Here is a 21,070-nt window from a genome sequence, read left to right on the forward strand (position 1 = left end):
TACTCCCTACTCCCACTAGTGAGTAAAGAAACTACGCCTTGACCAAACAAGGAAAATGGAGAAAACAGGAACCAAGACAAAGCCCAGGGATCAGCAAAATCTGGTCTCTGGAACACTAGTTTAGGAAAGTATGGAAAGCAAGGATATTTTTTTGTTTTTTCAAGTTTTTTACAGAAAAGCAGAAAACACAATAAATGCTATGATTTTCGATTAAATGCTATCAAAAGCTAGTACACTTGAGTGTATTAGCCTGTAGTTTAACTTTTAGGCAAAACTTAAACTAGCAAGTGCAGTAAACAGTTTTAACTTATAAACACAGAAAAAACAGTGAAAACTTTGATAAAATAAGCAGAAACAGTAGTCGAAAGGCACAAAAAGTCGAAAAAGCCAAGAAAAATACTTAAAATCTGGAAAGGTAGTCTTTTCTGGTCTCTGCTGCTAGAGGAACACTGCTGGCCACCACGAGGAGCTGTGCTGAGTTCTCAATAGCTGGAAAAGCACGCCAAAACGTGCTTTATAGCAGGGGGCTGGAAAAGACAGGAAATGACCCAAAATGGCCAATAAACTACAAGTTACTGCCTTAAACCACTCCTCTGAGGACAGACAGGCAGTTCAGTACTCCCTACTCCCACTAGTGAGTAAAGAAACTACCCCTTGACCAAACAAGGAAAATGGAGAAAACAGGAACCAAGACAAAGCCCAGGGATCAGCAAAATCTGGTCTCTGGAACACTAGTTTAGGAAAGTATGGAAAGCAAGGATATTTTTTTGTTTTTTTCAAGTTTTTTACAGAAAAGCAGAAAACACAATAAATGCTATGATTTTCGATTAAATGCTATCAAAAGCTAGTACACTTGAGTGTATTAGCCTGTAGTTTAACTTTTAGGCAAAACTTAAACTAGCAAGTGCAGTAAACAGTTTTAACTTATAAACACAGAAAAACAGTGCAAACTTTGATAAAATAAGCAGAAACAGTAGTCGAAAGGCACAAAAGTCGAAAAAGCCAAGAAAAATACTTAAAATCTGGAAAGGTAGTCTTTTCTGGTCTCTGCTGCTAGAGGAACACTGCTGGCCACCACGAGGAGCTGTGCTGAGTTCTCAATAGCTGAAAAAGCCCGCCAAAACGAGCTTTATAGCAGGGGGCTGGAAAAGACAGGAAATGACCCAAAATGGCCAATAAACTACAAGTTACTGCCTTAAACCACTCCTCTGAGGACAAACAGGCAGTTCAGTACTCCCTACTCCCACTAGTGAGTAAAGAAACTACCCCTTGACCAAACAAGGAAAATGGAGAAAACAGGAACCAAGACAAAGCCCAGGGATCAGCAAAATCTGGTCTCTGGAACACTAGTTTAGGAAAGTATGGAAAGCAAGGATATTTTTTTGTTTTTTCAAGTTTTTTACAGAAAAGCAGAAAACACAATAAATGCTATGATTTTCGATTAAATGCTATCAAAAGCTAGTACACTTGAGTGTATTAGCCTGTAGTTTAACTTTTAGGCAAAACTTAAACTAGCAAGTGCAGTAAACAGTTTTAACTTATAAACACAGAAAAACAGTGCAAACTTTGATAAAATAAGCAGAAACAGTAGTCGAAAGGCACAAAAAGTCGAAAAAGCCAAGAAAAATACTTAAAATCTGGAAAGGTAGTCTTTTCTGGTCTCTGCTGCTAGAGGAACACTGCTGGCCACCACGAGGAGCTGTGCTGAGTTCTCAATAGCTGATAAAGCCCGCCAAAACGAGCTAGATAGCAGGGGCTGGAAAAGACAGGAAATGACCCAAAATGGCCAATAAACTACAAGTTACTGCCTTAAACCACTCCTCTGAGGACAAACAGGCAGTTCAGTACTCCCTACTCCCACTAGTGAGTAAAGAAACTACCCCTTGACCAAACAAGGAAAATGGAGAAAACAGGAACCAAGACAAAGCCCAGGGATCAGCAAAATCTGGTCTCTGGAACACTAGTTTAGGAAAGTATGGAAAGCAAGGATATTTTTTTGTTTTTCAAGTTTTTTACAGAAAAGCAGAAAACACAATAAATGCTATGATTTTCGATTAAATGCTATCAAAAGCTAGTACACTTGAGTGTATTAGCCTGTAGTTTAACTTTTAGGCAAAACTTAAACTAGCAAGTGCAGTAAACAGTTTTAACTTATAAACACAGAAAAAACAGTGCAAACTTTGATAAAATAAGCAGAAACAGTAGTCGAAAGGCACAAAAAGTCGAAAAAGCCAAGAAAAATACTTAAAATCTGGAAAGGTAGTCTTTTCTGGTCTCTGCTGCTAGAGGAACACTGCTGGCCACCACGAGGAGCTGTGCTGAGTTCTCAATAGCTGGAAAAGCCCGCCAAAACGAGCTTTATAGCAGGGGGCTGGAAAAGACAGGAAATGACCCAAAATGGCCAATAAACTACAAGTTACTGCCTTAAACCACTCCTCTGAGGACAAACAGGCAGTTCAGTACTCCCTACTCCCACTAGTGAGTAAAGAAACTACCCCTTGACCAAACAAGGAAAATGGAGAAAACAGGAACCAAGACAAAGCCCAGGGATCAGCAAAATCTGGTCTCTGGAACACTAGTTTAGGAAAGTATGGAAAGCAAGGATATTTTTTTGTTTTTTCAAGTTTTTTTACAGAAAAGCAGAAAACACAATAAATGCTATGATTTTCGATTAAATGCTATCAAAAGCTAGTACACTTGAGTGTATTAGCCTGTAGTTTAACTTTTAGGCAAAACTTAAACTAGCAAGTGCAGTAAACAGTTTTAACTTATAAACACAGAAAAACAGTGCAAACTTTGATAAAATAAGCAGAAACAGTAGTCGAAAGGCACAAAAAGTCGAAAAAGCCAAGAAAAATACTTAAAATCTGGAAAGGTAGTCTTTTCTGGTCTCTGCTGCTAGAGGAACACTGCTGGCCACCACGAGGAGCTGTGCTGAGTTCTCAATAGCTGCGAAAGCCCGCCAAAACGAGCTTTATAGCAGGGGGCTGGAAAAGACAGGAAATGACCCAAAATGGCCAATAAACTACAAGTTACTGCCTTAAACCACTCCTCTGAGGACAGACAGGCAGTTCAGTACTCCCTACTCCCACTAGTGAGTAAAGAAACTACCCCTTGACCAAACAAGGAAAATGGAGAAAACAGGAACCAAGACAAAGCCCAGGGATCAGCAAAATCTGGTCTCTGGAACACTAGTTTAGGAAAGTATGGAAAGCAAGGATATTTTTTTGCTTTTTCAAGTTTTTTTACAGAAAAGCAGAAAACACAATAAATGCTATGATTTTCGATTAAATGCTATCAAAAGCTAGTACACTTGAGTGTATTAGCCTGTAGTTTAACTTTTAGGCAAAACTTAAACTAGCAAGTGCAGTAAACAGTTTTAACTTATAAACACAGAAAAACAGTGCAAACTTTGATAAAATAAGCAGAAACAGTAGTCGAAAGGCACAAAAAGTCGAAAAAGCCAAGAAAAATACTTAAAATCTGGAAAGGTAGTCTTTTCTGGTCTCTGCTGCTAGAGGAACACTGCTGGCCACCACGAGGAGCTGTGCTGAGTTCTCAATAGCTGAAAAGCCCGCCAAAACGAGCTTTATAGCAGGGGCTGGAAAAGACAGGAAATGACCCAAAATGGCCAATAAACTACAAGTTACTGCCTTAAACCACTCCTCTGAGGACAAACAGGCAGTTCAGTACTCCCTACTCCCACTAGTGAGTAAAGAAACTACCCCTTGACCAAACAAGGAAAATGGAGAAAACAGGAACCAAGACAAAGCCCAGGGATCAGCAAAATCTGGTCTCTGGAACACTAGTTTAGGAAAGTATGGAAAGCAAGGATATTTTTTTGTGTTTTCAAGTTTTTTACAGAAAAGCAGAAAACACAATAAATGCTATGATTTTCGATTAAATGCTATCAAAAGCTAGTACACTTGAGTGTATTAGCCTGTAGTTTAACTTTTAGGCAAAACTTAAACTAGCAAGTGCAGTAAACAGTTTTAACTTATAAACACAGAAAAAACAGTGCAAACTTTGATAAAATAAGCAGAAACAGTAGTCGAAAGGCACAAAAAGTCGAAAAAGCCAAGAAAAATACTTAAAATCTGGAAAGGTAGTCTTTTCTGGTCTCTGCTGCTAGAGGAACACTGCTGGCCACCACGAGGAGCTGTGCTGAGTTCTCAATAGCTGAAAAAGCCCGCCAAAACGAGCTTTATAGCAGGGGGCTGGAAAAGACAGGAAATGACCCAAAATGGCCAATAAACTACAAGTTACTGCCTTAAACCACTCCTCTGAGGACAAACAGGCAGTTCAGTACTCCCTACTCCCACTAGTGAGTAAAGAAACTACCCCTTGACCAAACAAGGAAAATGGAGAAAACAGGAACCAAGACAAAGCCCAGGGATCAGCAAAATCTGGTCTCTGGAACACTAGTTAGGAAAGTATGGAAAGCAAGGATATTTTTTTGTTTTTCAAGTTTTTTACAGAAAAGCAGAAAACACAATAAATGCTATGATTTTCGATTAAATGCTATCAAAAGCTAGTACACTTGAGTGTATTAGCCTGTAGTTTAACTTTTAGGCAAAACTTAAACTAGCAAGTGCAGTAAACAGTTTTAACTTATAAACACAGAATAACAGTGCAAACTTTGATAAAATAAGCAGAAACAGTAGTCGAAAGGCACAAAAAGTCGAAAAAGCCAAGAAAAATACTTAAAATCTGGAAAGGTAGTCTTTTCTGGTCTCTGCTGCTAGAGGAACACTGCTGGCCACCACGAGGAGCTGTGCTGAGTTCTCAATAGCTGAAAAGCCCGCCAAAACGAGCTTTATAGCAGGAGGCTGGAAAAGACAGGAAATGACCCAAAATGGCCAATAAACTACAAGTTACTGCCTTAAACCACTCCTCTGAGGACAAACAGGCAGTTCAGTACTCCCTACTCCCACTAGTGAGTAAAGAAACTACCCCTTGACCAAACAAGGAAAATGGAGAAAACAGGAACCAAGACAAAGCCCAGGGATCAGCAAAATCTGGTCTCTGGAACACTAGTTAGGAAAGTATGGAAAGCAAGGATATTTTTTTGTTTTTTGTTTTTTTCAAGTTTTTTTACAGAAAAGCAGAAAACACAATAAATGCTATGATTTTCGATTAAATGCTATCAAAAGCTAGTACACTTGAGTGTATTAGCCTGTAGTTTAACTTTTAGGCAAAACTTAAACTAGCAAGTGCAGTAAACAGTTTTAACTTATAAACACAGAAAATACAGTGCAAACTTTGATAAAATAAGCAGAAACAGTAGTCGAAAGGCACAAAAAGTCGAAAAAGCCAAGAAAAATACTTAAAATCTGGAAAGGTAGTCTTTTCTGGTCTCTGCTGCTAGAGGAACACTGCTGGCCACCACGAGGAGCTGTGCTGAGTTCTCAATAGCTGGAAAAGCCCGCCAAAGCGAGCTTTATAGCAGGGGGCTGGAAAAGACAGGAAATGACCCAAAATGGCCAATAAACTACAAGTTACTGCCTTAAACCACTCCTCTGAGGACAAACAGGCAGTTCAGTACTCCCTACTCCCACTAGTGAGTAAAGAAACTACCCCTTGACCAAACAAGGAAAATGGAGAAAACAGGAACCAAGACAAAGCCCAGGGATCAGCAAAATCTGGTCTCTGGAACACTAGTTTAGGAAAGTATGGAAAGCAAGGATATTTTTTTTGTTTTTTTCAAGTTTTTTTACAGAAAAGCAGAAAACACAATAAATGCTATGATTTTCGATTAAATGCTATCAAAAGCTAGTACACTTGAGTGTATTAGCCTGTAGTTTAACTTTTAGGCAAAACTTAAACTAGCAAGTGCAGTAAACAGTTTTAACTTATAAACACAGAATAACAGTGCAAACTTTGATAAAATAAGCAGAAACAGTAGTCGAAAGGCACAAAAAGTCGAAAAAGCCAAGAAAAATACTTAAAATCTGGAAAGGTAGTCTTTTCTGGTCTCTGCTGCTAGAGGAACACTGCTGGCCACCACGAGGAGCTGTGCTGAGTTCTCAATAGCTGGAAAAGCCCGCCAAAACGAGCTTTATAGCAGGGGGCTGGAAAAGACAGGAAATGACCCAAAATGGCCAATAAACTACAAGTTACTGCCTTAAACCTCTCCTCTGAGGACAAACAGACAGTTCAGTACTCCCTACTCCCACTAGTGAGTAAAGAAACTACCCCTTGACCAAACAAGGAAAATGGAGAAAACAGGAACCAAGACAAAGCCCAGGGATCAGCAAAATCTGGTCTCTGGAACACTAGTTAGGAAAGTATGGAAAGCAAGGATATTTTTTTTTTTTTTCAAGTTTTTTTACAGAAAAGCAGAAAACACAATAAATGCTATGATTTTCGATTAAATGCTATCAAAAGCTAGTACACTTGAGTGTATTAGCCTGTAGTTTAACTTTTAGGCAAAACTTAAACTAGCAAGTGCAGTAAACAGTTTTAACTTATAAACACAGTAAAAACAGTGCAAACTTTGATAAAATAAGCAGAAACAGTAGTCGAAAGGCACAAAAAGTCGAAAAAGCCAAGAAAAATACTTAAAATCTGGAAAGGTAGTCTTTTCTGGTCTCTGCTGCTAGAGGAACACTGCTGGCCACCACGAGGAGCTGTGCTGAGTTCTCAATAGCTGGAAAAGCCCGCCAAAGCGAGCTTTATAGCAGGGGGCTGGAAAAGACAGGAAATGACCCAAAATGGCCAATAAACTACAAGTTACTGCCTTAAACCACTCCTCTGAGGACAAACAGGCAGTTCAGTACTCCCTACTCCCACTAGTGAGTAAAGAAACTACCCCTTGACCAAACAAGGAAAATGGAGAAAACAGGAACCAAGACAAAGCCCAGGGATCAGCAAAATCTGGTCTCTGGAACACTAGTTAGGAAAGTATGGAAAGCAAGGATATTTTTTTGTTTTTCTCAAGTTTTTTTTACAGAAAAGCAGAAAACACAATAAATGCTATGATTTTCGATTAAATGCTATCAAAAGCTAGTACACTTGAGTGTATTAGCCTGTAGTTTAACTTTTAGGCAAAACTTAAACTAGCAAGTGCAGTAAACAGTTTTAACTTATAAACACAGAAAAAACAGTGCAAACTTTGATAAAATAAGCAGAAACAGTAGTCGAAAGGCACAAAAAGTCGAAAAAGCCAAGAAAAATACTTAAAATCTGGAAAGGTAGTCTTTTCTGGTCTCTGCTGCTAGAGGAACACTGCTGGCCACCACGAGGATATATAGGTTCATAGGTTGGTACTAAGCTATCGGCCCTAGGGCCTAAACAAGCCTAGCCATAACAATTCCCTGGATATTTCTTCCCACAATATTTACTTCCTTGGACCCCTGTCTAGCAGGGCGACTGACGTGATCCCTGGGGTGAATTTCCTATCTCCCATCCAATCGTTGAGGTTCCTTTTGAAGAGGGAAAAGGAGGCGCCCTGCTTGACATGTATGGGCAGTGTACTCCAGAGTATGGGGAGTCGCTGGGTCGAGAACCTATCCCTCCACCATGTTTTGTTCATTGTGATGACAAGGTTTAGATCCCTGGAGCGTGTGGCTCTGAGTGATTGGGATTTCTTTAAGTGGAGCATGTCCGACAGCTCAGGGTTTGACATGGCCTTGTATGTTAAGCAGAGATTGCCTCTGAGTAGACAATATGCCACAGAGTATAGTTGGAGTTTTTTTAGATGGTCAGCATAGGGCATCTGCTTTAGGCCTGTGATTCTTTTAATGAGGTATTTCTGCGGCATTTCCAGCTGTTGCAGGTGTCTTGTGAGGTACACACCAAATGGGACATTGTACTCTATAATGGGTCTAGTTTTTTTAGATGGTCAGCATAGGGCATCTGCTTTAGGCCTGTGATTCTTTTAATGAGGTATGTCTGTGGCATTTCAAGCTGTTGCAGATGTCTTGTGAGGTACATACCAAATGGGGCATTGTACTCTATAATGGGTCTAATGAGGGATGAGTACAGTGGGACAATGATCTCCTTTTTCTGGATGAAAAGCCCTTACTGATGAGGTGTGCCACATAGAAGCATTTCCTGATTGTTGAGGAGATGTGATTATCGAAGGTGAGAACACTGTCCACCTGTGTCCCTAAGTCTCTCATCACACTTTCAGTGTTTAGTGTACTGCCACCTATGTGGTAATTCATGGGTACATGTTTTTTCCCAAAGGGGATAACTATACATTTCTTTGCATTAAGCTTGAGCCAGTGGCTCTGGCACCAAGCACCTGTTTCTGTAAGGCCTTTTTGTAGAATATCCACATCATTTGGGGATTCAGTAATGGCTCCCAGTTTGCAGTCATCTGCGAACTTTGTTAGCCATAGTCCCTTAATGTTGGCCTGTACTTCAGAGAAGTAGATGCCAAACAAGAACGGTCCCAGGACTGAACCCTGAGGTACTCCACTTGTCATTTGTCTGGAGCTGGATTTGGAGTTGGCTCTTTTTACAGTCTGGGTTCTGTCAGTAAGCCAGTTGGCAACCAACCCATCGAGTGAAGTAGGGATTTATGCCCAGGTTAGTAAGTTTATCTTTGATTCCAGAGTGGGGGATGGTGTCGAAGGCCTTGGCAAGGTCCAGATAGGCTGTGTGGACTGCCTTACCCTCGTCCACAGCTCTGGAGACTGATTCAAAGAAGTCAGTCAGGTTCAGGAGACAGGATCGTCCCTTCACGAACCCAAACTGGGTGGTGTCCAGTGTTTGAACGTTGCCAATGTCTGTGTTTATACGTTCCATGATAATGCGTTCCATGCCCTTGCAGATCAGGCTCATCCGACTGATGGGACAGTAGTTCCCGTGAAACAAGGTGGATCCCCCCTTGTGGAGTGGGATAAATGTAGCTGTGCACCACTCAGTGGGCCCAAAGCCTGAGGTGAGGCTGTGATTAAACATGACACTTAAGTGAGGTGCCAGTTCATTTTGTAGTTCATGTAGTACACAGCCCGGGATGTCATCTGTTCCCATGGATGCTGTATTCTTAGCTTTGGAGAGTGCAGTTTATACCTGTGTGGCCATGATTAGCGGAATTTGACAGTCTTTTGATATTGAGATGGGCCCTTTAGGAGGTGAGAGGGGGGATGAAGTTGGCACTAAATCGATCTGCCTGGATATTGGCAATGTCCTTGGGATCAGTATATTTAATGCCATTCTGTTGTAGCTCAGAGCAGATCTGAGCATTGCCATTTAGATTCTTGACATAACTATAGAATGCCTTGTGGGTGTCTTTGGAATCTTTGGCAATTTTATTTTCGTAACTAGCTTTGGGGGATTTTATGAGGGATCTCAGCTTCTTACTGAGGCTGGTAAGGGAGTTTTTTTTGCATCGTGGGATTTTCCTCTTTTCTGCAACAGTTTCTTCCTTCTGTTGTATAGTTTGTTTATGGCAGGGGACCACCAGACTGTCTTCCTTTTTTTGGAAGAGAGCATCTTGCTTCTATTTGGGGTGGCACGATTCATGCACGAGTGGATATGCTCATACAGTGCCCTAGTGTAGGACTCAGCAGTCAAACTTTCAGTTCCCATCTGCAGGGGTGTCATGAAGTTTGCTACTTCTGACTTGAGTAGCATGAAGTTGGCTTTGGAGAAGTTTTTTACTGAGGTTTCTTTACTGGGGGGTGGGGGTGGGTTATGGATGTGAAGGGTGATTTGCTTATGGTCATACCTAACCAATGAGGGGGTGACCACTGGTGTGGAGCATCTCTCTCCCATGTCGGTAATGACCAGGTCTAGGATATTGGAGCCCCTGGTGGGACAATGGATTAGTTAATCCAGGGCATTAGAATTTATGAATTCCAAGAACCATTGGGAAAAGGTGTTGGTACCCGAGTAGTTTTCCCATTTAATGGCAGGGTAGTTGAAATCACCCAGTATTAGAGTGTTTGGTTATATCTTAATATTTTCCAGTATGTTTAGAAAGGTGTAACGAGAATCTTGGGGCATGGTGGGAGATCTTTCTTTCTCTCCCATTCTCAGCTTAGTTGAGCTTCTGAAGCCTTGCCACACAGCAGTGCATGTCATTCTGTAGACAGTTTAGGTATGCTGGGACTCTTTGTGACCTCTTAGCTTTAGTGGGAAAACTAGATGTGGCAAAGTGATGGGTGAATAGCATTATGGGAGATAGTGGAGGAGCTCAAGCTATGGAAAATCCCATAAAGCCAAATTAGTCCTCTCTGAGGTGATAAGTCCTACCTTTTGAAGTGGACACATCTAGAGCATGATGATCTACCTTCATGTTAAGTACATAACTTTCATTTAATAATTCACAACAATAAAGAAATGTTAGAGAAACTAAAACCTGTCTAAGAACTGTACAATACTAAAACAAATTGCCAGAAGAAGAATTAGCAGAAACTCCAGTCTTCAGTAGTTCAGTACTTTAAGTTCTCTTTCTTTCTAATTCAATATCTGCTCTCTCAGTCTTTACATGAATCTAATTATTTTAATAATTTCTTATTCTTACATTTCTTGTACTGAGCCCATTGATACACACACACACACACACACACAGACACACACACACACACACACACACACACACACACACACACACACACACACACACACACACTTATATAGAGAGCACACGCACTTATATAGAGAGTATAATATATTAATATATCAGTGTACTGTGTTACCCTGTGATGGTTCTGATATGCATTCTTAATAAATGAATGAATATGGTAATATGTCTGGTGAGTTTTTTTTCCATCCTTCAGTAACATTTTATTATTACACATTTGTGAAATATATACTTTGAACAGCCTCTAAAATTATGTAAATTATTGTTTGGCTCCTGAATATTTTTTCAAAATTATTCATAATAGATGTTGCTGTATTGATAATATGAAATGTTAAATATAAGTATGCTCTATTACTTTTACATATTTTTATTTTTATTATTATTACTGCCATGTCTGTTGTTAATGTCATGCAGTTAATATTTTGTTGCCTTAATATTATCTCTTATAAATGTTGCTGTGGTCTTCTCAGCTGTATAGTATTTTTGTGAAGTATGAAATAATGTAAAGTGATTTCAGTGTTTCCATGTTTGTTTTGCAACAGACTTGTAAATCTCATGTATGATTATTCTGGTGTCTGTATCTTGTGGAGACTGGTTTGTAAATAACTTTAGCAAACAATAAGTTTAGTTTTGCTTTGAGCAGACTTAAACGGTTGACTATCTTTATAGCTAGCAATTTGTTTCATAAGGCAACCGCTCTTTTTGTTACAAAAATCAGTTTCTTGAAGATAATTATTCTTTTTGAAGCAAGAATGTGGTTTAAAACAAATAAATATTATTTATACTGCAACAATCTGGAAACTGACCGACCTTTTTATTTGTACCATGTTTCCAGCAATGACTGAGAAACTGTTTTTATGTTCAGTTATTCTTGTAACATTCCCGGTGTAATGTACAAATAATCAAGTAAGCCTTTTCTGTTTTCTTTGTAGTCCATTGTGGCTTATTTCAACAAGCATGCAGGAAAGACGAGAGAAGAAGCCAAATTAGCCTTTCTAAAGATTCTCTTCAAATGGCCCACGTTTGGATCTGCTTTCTTTGAGGTTAAGGTATTTATGGACTATTATAACATGTATTTTTGTCCAATGTACATATCCTATATAACATATTGACTGCCTGGAATATTGATAAAATTATATGGAGTTACTAAAGAAAAGCTGCTGAAATAAACTTATTAAATGTAAGTCACAAAGGAAGCGGAGTACAGCAGAAGTAAGAACAAAACTCCAAATTTAATTACAAGAATGTGCACTTATAACATACGGATGAGCGCTTTCACCATTACAGCTTCTTCAGATCTTTGTATAAAAGTCACAGTAAACCTCCCCTTATATAAGCAGCTCAATTAATCAATTAAAACAATTTAAACAATTAAAAGCAATACTGGAGAATTTAAAGAACTCTCCCGTATGTTAATGTAAAGTAAGACAAAAATATATAAAACTTGCATAGTGACCTAAAAACATATAAATAAACATTCTGATAAGTTAATGTTGATAAAATACATAATCAAGAACATATACAAATAAATGATAGTTCATTTTATGTGCCTGCGTTGTCTCAGCTTAGGTTTTATAGAAGCTCTATCATTCAACCCCTGCCCCTATCAGCTTTCAAACGAATGATCCAGTCAGTCTCCTTAGATTCAGTAAGATTCATAGTATTACCACCCCTCTTATTCACAACAATTATCTCTAGGACCCGGAACAAGAAAGTATGATCATTGTCATTGGTGGTTATATGTTTTGTAAGGCATTGTGTAAAGTGCCCTTTCTCATGTGGTAAATATGCTCTCTCATTCCATCCCTTAATGGCCGGTTAGTTTTACCAACATAGAAACTCGGGCATGCCTGACAAGTAGCTAAATACACCACATTAGGTGTCATACAATCTGCATCTGCCTTGATGGAGAAAAAGGTGTGTACATCCGGGTGTATAAACACCTCACTGCTATCAATAAATGAACAGAAGTTGCAGTGACCACAGGGTTTAGTGTGACCAGTGTTCTTCATAATCCTATCATGTCTGGGGTGACAAAGCAATCGCTTTAGGTTGCTCTTATTCCGAAATGGGAAACTTGGTGTCTCCCCCACAATGCGTTTCAAGTCATCATCAACCAGGAGAATATCCCAATGTTTGCTAATAATTTCCTTTAACTGATATTGATCAGAAGTATACAGAGTAGAAAATTTAATAGATCTATTTAACATATGATCTCCAACGGTTTGATCTTGGACCCTGGGTCCAAAGTGTGGTGCACCTGAAGTGGTGCGTGACATGTATGCTTCCTCCATGTATGGTATAATCTCATTATCCTTGTATCCCCGGGTCAGTAATCTATTTCTCAGATTGTCTAATTCTGAGATAAATCCCTGTTCAGTGGGGTTCAATCTCGAGGCTCTAATGGCCTGTCCTTTCATTATATTCTTAAAAACAAATTGTGGGTGCATACTAGACCTTAATAACAAGGAATTGCAGTAACATGCCTTGCGATAGACCCCCGTATTTATCATATCATCTGTTAATCTCTTAATATATAGGTCTAAAAAATCAATTCTATGTGTGGAATAGTTCATGGTAAAAGTAAGGAATGTAGTTAAATCATTCATAATGGATAGCATTTATTCCAGCTGTTCTGATGTTCCATTCCAAAGAACAAAAAGGTCATCAACAAACCTTCTGTAGAACACCACATGTTCACAGAAAAGTGCATTCTTAAATAAAACATGTTCCTCCCAATATGCAAGGAACATGTTGTATTATATTATATATTTTTGTCTTACTTTACATTAACATACGGGAGAGTTCTTTAAATTCTCCAGTATTGCTTTTAATTGTTTAAATTGTTTTAATTGATTAATTGAGCTGCTTATATAAGGGGAGGTTTACTGTGACTTTTATACAAGGATCTGAAGAAGCTGTAATGGTGAAAGCGCTCATCCGTATGTTATAAGTGCACATTCTTGGAATTAAATTTAGAGTTTTGTTCTTACTTCTGCTGTACTCCGCTTCCTTTGTGACTTACATTATATCTACCTCACGGAACTACAGCGTTTGCTTGCTGAGCAGTGGATTTTACTTTACTTTAAACTTATTAAATGGCCTTGAGTGCCTTGTAGCTGAAATCTGTAATTATTTATTATTTCCTTGTTAAATATCCTGTGGTTTTGGTTGTTTTATCTGTTTTCTGTCACAGAAGGACAGACTGATCTTGAGATACTAATGACATTGACTTTTTTTCCCACATCTACTAATTACTTGCTATTAGCAGAGGTGTTCTCTTATCCATTGTTATTCAAGTGTAACTAAACCTCAGCCAGTTATTAAATTACACTCAGAGGGCAGCATATGATGGCCATTTAATGAACATTTTGGGCCCAGTTGTGCCCTAACTACATATGCCTTACTTCTAAAGCTGATGCTAATTTTGACTTGCATGCTGAATATTCACTGGTGTGTATAATCTGTTATTTTTTGTATTTTTTAAATCTTAGAACACAAATAGTTTGCAGATATAACAATGAATAATAATTATCGAGTGATAGTGTAAACATATGGTTCTTCAATAGTGATACAGAGAAGTTGGCCTATGAGGTACGATTTTAATAAGATCTGGTCTGCTTTGAGACTGTGTCCACCTGGCTGATCATGGAAAATAACTTTTACCCCTGTACTCTGGACACCATTGGTCTCTTTCTGGACAAAAGGACTACCATTTCATGCTCTATTTATACCTTATTCCTTTCCTCCAAGGCAAATTAGTCTTCCTCCCAGGTCCACACTGATTTCCTATATGTTTCTCAGACTTATGGATTTCAAATTATGGAATGATTTTCAGATTTCTTGTGCATGTACAGGCTGATGACATTGTACATATAGGCTGGTGACATTAACAGTAACCTGGCTGTGCTGCTATTATGGCAAACTAGCAAGGACACAATGGATGCACCACTGGATATTTAAGCATCAGGAGCATTGTGCATTCACTATTTGAAATAGAATTATGATTTGATCAGAACAAAGCTAATTGAAATGTTGTTTTCCTTTAGTTCTTTATTGCTTGTTGATCTACAAAAGTTTTACTTACTTCTCATATGATAGGCAAAGTGATATTTTGTGACTATAGGATTTGCTGCTGTTTTTTTTTCTAAAAAAGGATAGATTTGTTTCATTCACCCTTCACTGTTCCGTTACCAGGTCTATGTGAATAGAATGTTATAGTTCATTTTACCTTCAGCAATGCAGATCTGCTGATGATCCTTTGCATGTACTGTCTTCCAAAGGGGGATTACAAGGTTTCGTTAATGTCATGGCCGAAGTAAATGGCTCCTTTAAAAAGGAAACTCCACTTTCCAGTGTTAACCTTACTGCAATGTTATTATTTTTCCTTATAATATCACCATGATGTTTATTGTTCAGTAAGTTTTCAGCACTTTTCATTTTTTTTTCATTTCACCTGCTTCCCTGCAACAGATCTTGAATGTCCCCTCAGATTTTTCACAATTCAGATCTCACATTATTTCAGAAAGAATTTGTCACATCCTGCATAACCTAGGTTAGACAGCAGACATTTGGTATTTTTTTATAGATGGCCACTGCCCACAATTTTAGATCATGAAACTGCCTTGCTGAAGTCAGCAAAGGGCTATAAACAGCTAAAATAAAGCTATTTTCCAAGGAGTTATTTTTTGGAATAATCTTTATATAAAACTAGAGATGGATTATGACTCAGTGTCACATAAACAAACTAGTACATAGTCTCAGTTTTGGCCAGTGAAAAATTGCACATATTTTGGAGAATGGGCAACCTGTAGATTGCACCCTGATTGGAGAACAAACATTCTCCAGCAAGGTGCTAATCTATAGGTAATGCCTGCTGAAAAACAAGTCCACTGCTTCATGGTAGGAAATTAAACTGTTGTGCAGCTCAGACTGAAAAAAAAGCAAAAGCTGCTGTTATTTTACACTCGCTAAGCAGCACTTTTGCTGTTTAGCAAGTGTAAAAGTAAAAAGAAAAAAAATTAATATAAAAAGAGCATGTGTGTATTTATTTATGTCTGTGCGTGACAGTGTATGTGTGTATGACAGTAAGAGAGAAAAAGAGACAGAGACAGAGGGAGACAGATCAATCGAGCTATTATTTTACAATTGCTAAGGAGTGCTATTGCTGTTTAGAAAGTGTAAAAAAATAAATTAAACAGAAAAAGTGTGTGTGTGTGTGTGTGTGTGTGTGTGTGTGTGTGTGTGTGTGTGTGTGTGTGTGTGTGTGTGTGTAAGAGAGAGCGAGAGAGTAAAGAGTGACAGCGATCGAGCAATCCCCTGGCTGCAGCAGCAGTTAAGATGTGTGTGTCTACCTCTCAACCTCTTAACTCAAGATATCTCAATAAGCCTAAAATAAATGAGGACAAAGGCTCAAAAACAGGAACAGATTGTAATTAATGCTCTTATAAAATTACAAACTTGCTTAAATAAATGATTTGTGTTAGCATTAATTTCTGAAGGAAATAAAAGTCTGAAACTCAAATGTATGTCATTATTTAGTAATTTCGATCTCCAATAACTGGCAACAAACCAAGCGTTTTATGAGTAAGAAACCAAAAAATAAAGTAAATACCTGGATATATTTTTAAATTATTATATTTTGGATGTAAAATGCTTCTTTCGGTGCCATTAACAGATACTAGAGCAAGTTTAAAACATCAGGCAGAGGAACTATTTTACATCAAAACTATATAAAAAATAATATAGTAATAATAAATAAATAAATAGATAAAAACACAACGATTTTACAAACAGACCATTCTCTTAGCACAATAATGCCCTCCAGGATGTGTGTTATTGTGAAAATAATGCCCTTCCAGGGGTGTAGAGACTATCTACCTGTGGCATCGGGCCTCAAAACACCCCTGGATAGGCATTATTTCTACAATAACACAAACCCTACTGGGCATTATTATTTATTTATTAACTACAAAATTAATCACATTAACAACACTACAAACAGCTGTTATTAATAGCTCACTGAAATAACAAGTTTAAACCATGACAAAGAAAAGCTCATCATTTTTACAACCTACAGTGTGTGTGTAGGTGGATATGTTTGTGGTAATAGTTACATAAAATTAAGGTACATCTTCTGGTTACAAATATCTGACAATGAAGGAATACAAAAAATGGATGTTTGTAATGCAGATTCCGTACCCAAATGTGATATTGCACACCATCAGTTCACAAATGGCTATAACAGTCAGTACTGTGGTTAAAAGTAAAAATGCAAACAACAGTGTTTTAGTCTAATGGATATATCCTTATGCATGTTTTAGATCAAAATCAAGTTTCCACATCTTAGCTGGCAGGATTTTTATATTAGTAATAAGTTGAGCTCCTTACAGAGTGTGGACAAAAAGTACTAATCTGGCATACTCAGCAATTTAGATTGAACATTCTTATGTTATAATATAATAAATAAAGTAATATAGTCATAGGTTTATAGGTTAATAGGAGGTTATTAGGCTAATGGCCCTAGGGCCTTTACAAGTCAAGCCATGTAAAAACCTGTGTACCCTAATTGACTACAGTTAGGTGGTCATTGTTAGCAGAGCACTTCTATGATCAGTACCAACTGCCCCTGTTCATGAGGGACATAGGTGCCACCACAGGATGAACTTGCGGTCACCCATCCTGTTGTCACGGTTGAGCTTAAATAGAGTCATTGAGGAGCTAAGTGGGAGCGTATTCCAGAGGAGTGGCATTCTCTGGGAGATATATCTGTCTCTCCAACATGTTGTGTTAATGTCACAGGCTAGGCTGAGATCCCTGGAGCGAGTGACTCTTGTCCCATGTGATTTGCAGACGTGCACTACTTCCATACTGCTCTGTAGGCCAGGCACAAGTCACCTCTTAGCAGCCTGTATGGTAACAGAGTACAGTGACAGGGCTTTCAATCTTTTCAATCTTTTCATGTAAGTCACATTTTGGACGCCCTGGATTCTCTTGGTTAGAAACCTCTGTAGTCTCCCAGTTGTTGCAGTTGTCTGGTGAGATACATACAGAAGGGAAGAATCATTGTACTCAATTAGTAGTCTGATAAGGGGTGAGTATGGAGTTATAACCGCCTAAGTCCTGGATGCGATGCCCTTATTTATGAACTGTGCAATGTAGAAGGCTTTCCTCACCACTATGGCTGCATGGTCATTGAAGTTTAAATTGCTATCAACCTGTTTTCCCAAGTCTCACATCAATGAGTTTGAGCTTAGAGGGCTGCTATCTGTATCATAATTAGCAGGGGCTACTTCTTTGCCAAAAGGGATAATGAGGCACTTTTTGCATTTAGTTTTAGTCCATGACTTTGGCACAAATCATTTGTCTGAGTCGGCCCCTTCTGTAAAATGGTTATATTGTTGGGGGACTCAGTGATTGCATCCAGTGTGCAGTCATCTGCAAACTTGGTAGGCCACAGGCCACAAATATTTGTCATTACATTACTAAAGTTTTCATTGTATTTTATTGCCATCTTGGTCCATTCTGTTTCTTATCCATTTGGAGTTGATGCGGGATTTTGTACAAACATAGCTTATTTGATAAGTTTTAAATTAACTGTGGAAAGGTTAAAGGAAGCTTATTTGAAACCACACATCAAGGAAAATCAAAGGAAAAAATAAGCACATTGAGGTTCCAGTGCATCTTACAGTATTTGCATCTTGCAGTATTTTTTTCTAAGTGTGGGTTCCTTATGCCTCATATAAATTGGACTTGAAACATTCTGGGATACAAAGCACAAAGCTGTAAGACAAAACTACAGCATTATAGCTGGCCCTATGGTGGCCATTTTGAGGACTATTATATTAAAGCATAGGTTCATAGGTTCATAGGTTGGTACTAGGCAATCTGTCCGAAGGCATTTATAAGCCTAGCCAGAATGTGTTGGCTTTCGCCGCCCCCTTAGATTAGTTCCCTGTGCCTCTGTCCAGCAGTGCGACTGAAGTGATCTCCAAGGTAAACCTTCTGTTTCCCATCCACTCGTCAAGGTTTCTTTTGAAGAGTGTTAGCGAGGAGCTCTGCCTAATGTAGATTGGGATCTTGTTCCAAAGCATGGGAAGTCTCTGGGACAGGAATCTATCCCTCCAGTACGTCCTATTTATTGTTGTGGTGAGGTTTAGATCCCTAGAGCATGTGGCTCGAGGGGATAAGGTTTTCTTTAGGTGGAGCATGTCCATCAATTCTGGTTTGGACATGGCCTTGTATGTCAGGCAGAGATCACCTCTGAGTAGGTGGTATGCAACTGAGTACAACTGGAGTTTCTTCAAGTCAAGCTGCATAGGGCATCTGTTTGGGGCGTTGTACTCTAAGATGGGTCTGATGAGTGATGAGTAGAGGGGCACAATGACCTCTTTTGATCTGGAGGCGAACCCTTTTGTGATTAGGTGGGCCACGTAGAAGGATTTTCTAACCACTTTGGCAATGTGATTATCAAAGGTGAGATTACTATCTACTTGGGTCCCCAGATCCCTTATTATGTCTTCCGTATTTAGGGGACTACCACCTATGTGGTAGTTTGTGGGTACTTTGTTTTTTCCAAAGGGGATGACTATGCACCTTTTGGCATTTAGCTTGAAGCCATGATTTTGACACCAGGTATCCGTCTCAGTGAGACCCTTTTGGAGGATGTCTGTGTCAGCCGGAGAGTCAATTATATCCCCTAGTTTGCAGTCATCTGCGAACTTGGTCAGCCATAGTCCTCCTGTGCTTGCCTGTACCTCTGAGAAGTATATGCCGAACAGGAGGGGTCCTACTCCATGTATTGCATGATACGCAATAGTGTGCTTCTAATGCGTTCATACAGCACCAGATATCAATCAAGCTATGATGGGAGAACATATTTATGGAGTTTTAAAGTGGATTTTTTCTTTAACAAATGAGGCTGTACTAATGTAAAAAGAAACTGTGTTTTTATAGACAAAGGGAATATAATGCGAATATTTGAAATATACAATTTAAATGCTCACCTGACTAGGTTTTCCGCTTTTCTGGTTTTGGTGACTTATGTTGACAGGTTCATAAGTGCACTTATGTCTTGTTTGCTCTTGCTTGTGTACTCAGTGGCCAGACAGAGGAAAATATGTAGTCCAAAAGTAACTATGGGAAGAAGTTTTGCTGCACACAGCATACAAACTGCTATCTTTGACTTCAAGTAACAGGACTGGGGTCTGGCAATTTAGCAAAGAGGATTAAGGCTATGAGCTACTAATGAGATTCACCCTGTAGTCCTTGGTTTGATTCTGACAGTCTCAGTTTCCCTACTGAAGGACTCTAAATACTTGACCAGATAATACTTCCATGCCCCCACTAACAATGGACCTCAGATTGTTAAACAAAGCATGTAAATAATAGAAAATAACACAAACATTCAATAAAATTGATAGGGTTTGCAACTGATATAGTTTCCTTACTGACATCTTTGTTTGCATAAAGGATGGCCACAGTCCTGCCTCTTGGAATAATAGTGCACAAAATATATAAATCAACAACTCAGGCTATATATTTACTAATTTAGACCTTTTGGAAGAAATAAAAAGCCATTAGCCTATGAATATATGAGGGAAAGTCATGTTGCAGTATGAAGCCCATGTAAATGAGAGACAGGAAAAATAGATTCATAGGCAGTTACTAAGCATGCAGTTCAGGTGACCACTGAAGTATGCAACCCAATTTCCCAATTGTCATGGAGCACTGTCTACTTAAGTAACTTGGTTAGGTTCTGGGAATCAAACCCTGGACTATATGAAGCAGCTTAATCCCTCATGTTAACTGCCAGACAAAAACAGTAGACTGAGACTTTATCTTGTTATCAGAATTATCTCATATCATCAAAATAGTCATGCACTTGGAACAACACCATTACTAAAGCCAGGGTTGCCAGATGTCCCTATTTGAGCAGGATTGTCCTGGGATCAGCAGCCCGATCCCAAGTCCTGCACTGCCAGTTTAAATCCCGGTGAAACAGCCCTCTGCTTTTTTTTTTTGATTGGCCTGTATACCGGCCAATCAAAAAACACTAAATATGGAGCTGCTGGTGTTTAATGCAGAACATCAGGCAGTTCCGCATTAAACATAGCTCCGTTTTTCAAGTTTTTTGATTGGCTTGTATACCGGCATATGGGCCAATCAAAAATCTCTAAATACGGAGCTGCTGGTGTTTAATGTGGAACATCAGGCAGTTCCGCATTAAACATAGCTCCGTTTTTCAAGTTTTTTGATTGGCTCATATACCGGCATACGGGCCAATCAGAAATTGGTAAACACGTAGCTACTTGTGTTTAATGCAGAACTGCTTGATGTTCTATATTAAACAGAAGTAGCTCCATGTTTTTTTTTTGTGGTCCTCACTAGGCGTTGAAGACCGACCTTTTTTTTTTTTGGTTCTCACTCCAGTCAGAAATCTGGCAACCCTAACTAAATCCCACTTCAAGTGCTATCCTATGCATAATTTAAAGTCTCAGTGAAAACATAGCTGTCAGCAAAATAATCCTATCC

The 21,070-nt window shown here is 38.8% G+C and overlaps 1 protein-coding gene across 1 annotated transcript in view; it reads left to right on the forward strand.

Annotated features, from left to right (window-relative positions):
• The window catches only part of MYO7A (myosin VIIA), a 1,588,820-nt gene that overhangs the window by 1,522,071 nt on the left and 45,679 nt on the right, over positions 1-21,070 (forward strand). Inside the window, exon 46 of the mRNA XM_044073349.1 lies at positions 11,470-11,586. Within this exon, the coding sequence (XP_043929284.1) occupies positions 11,470-11,586 (117 nt within the window). The remainder of the gene's footprint in view (positions 1-11,469; positions 11,587-21,070) is intronic.

This window comes from Protopterus annectens, chromosome 5.part1, assembly GCF_019279795.1.
Source record: "Protopterus annectens isolate FY-2018-M chromosome 5.part1, PAN1.0, whole genome shotgun sequence".
In the NCBI taxonomy this organism is placed as follows: Eukaryota; Metazoa; Chordata; order Ceratodontiformes; family Protopteridae; genus Protopterus; species Protopterus annectens.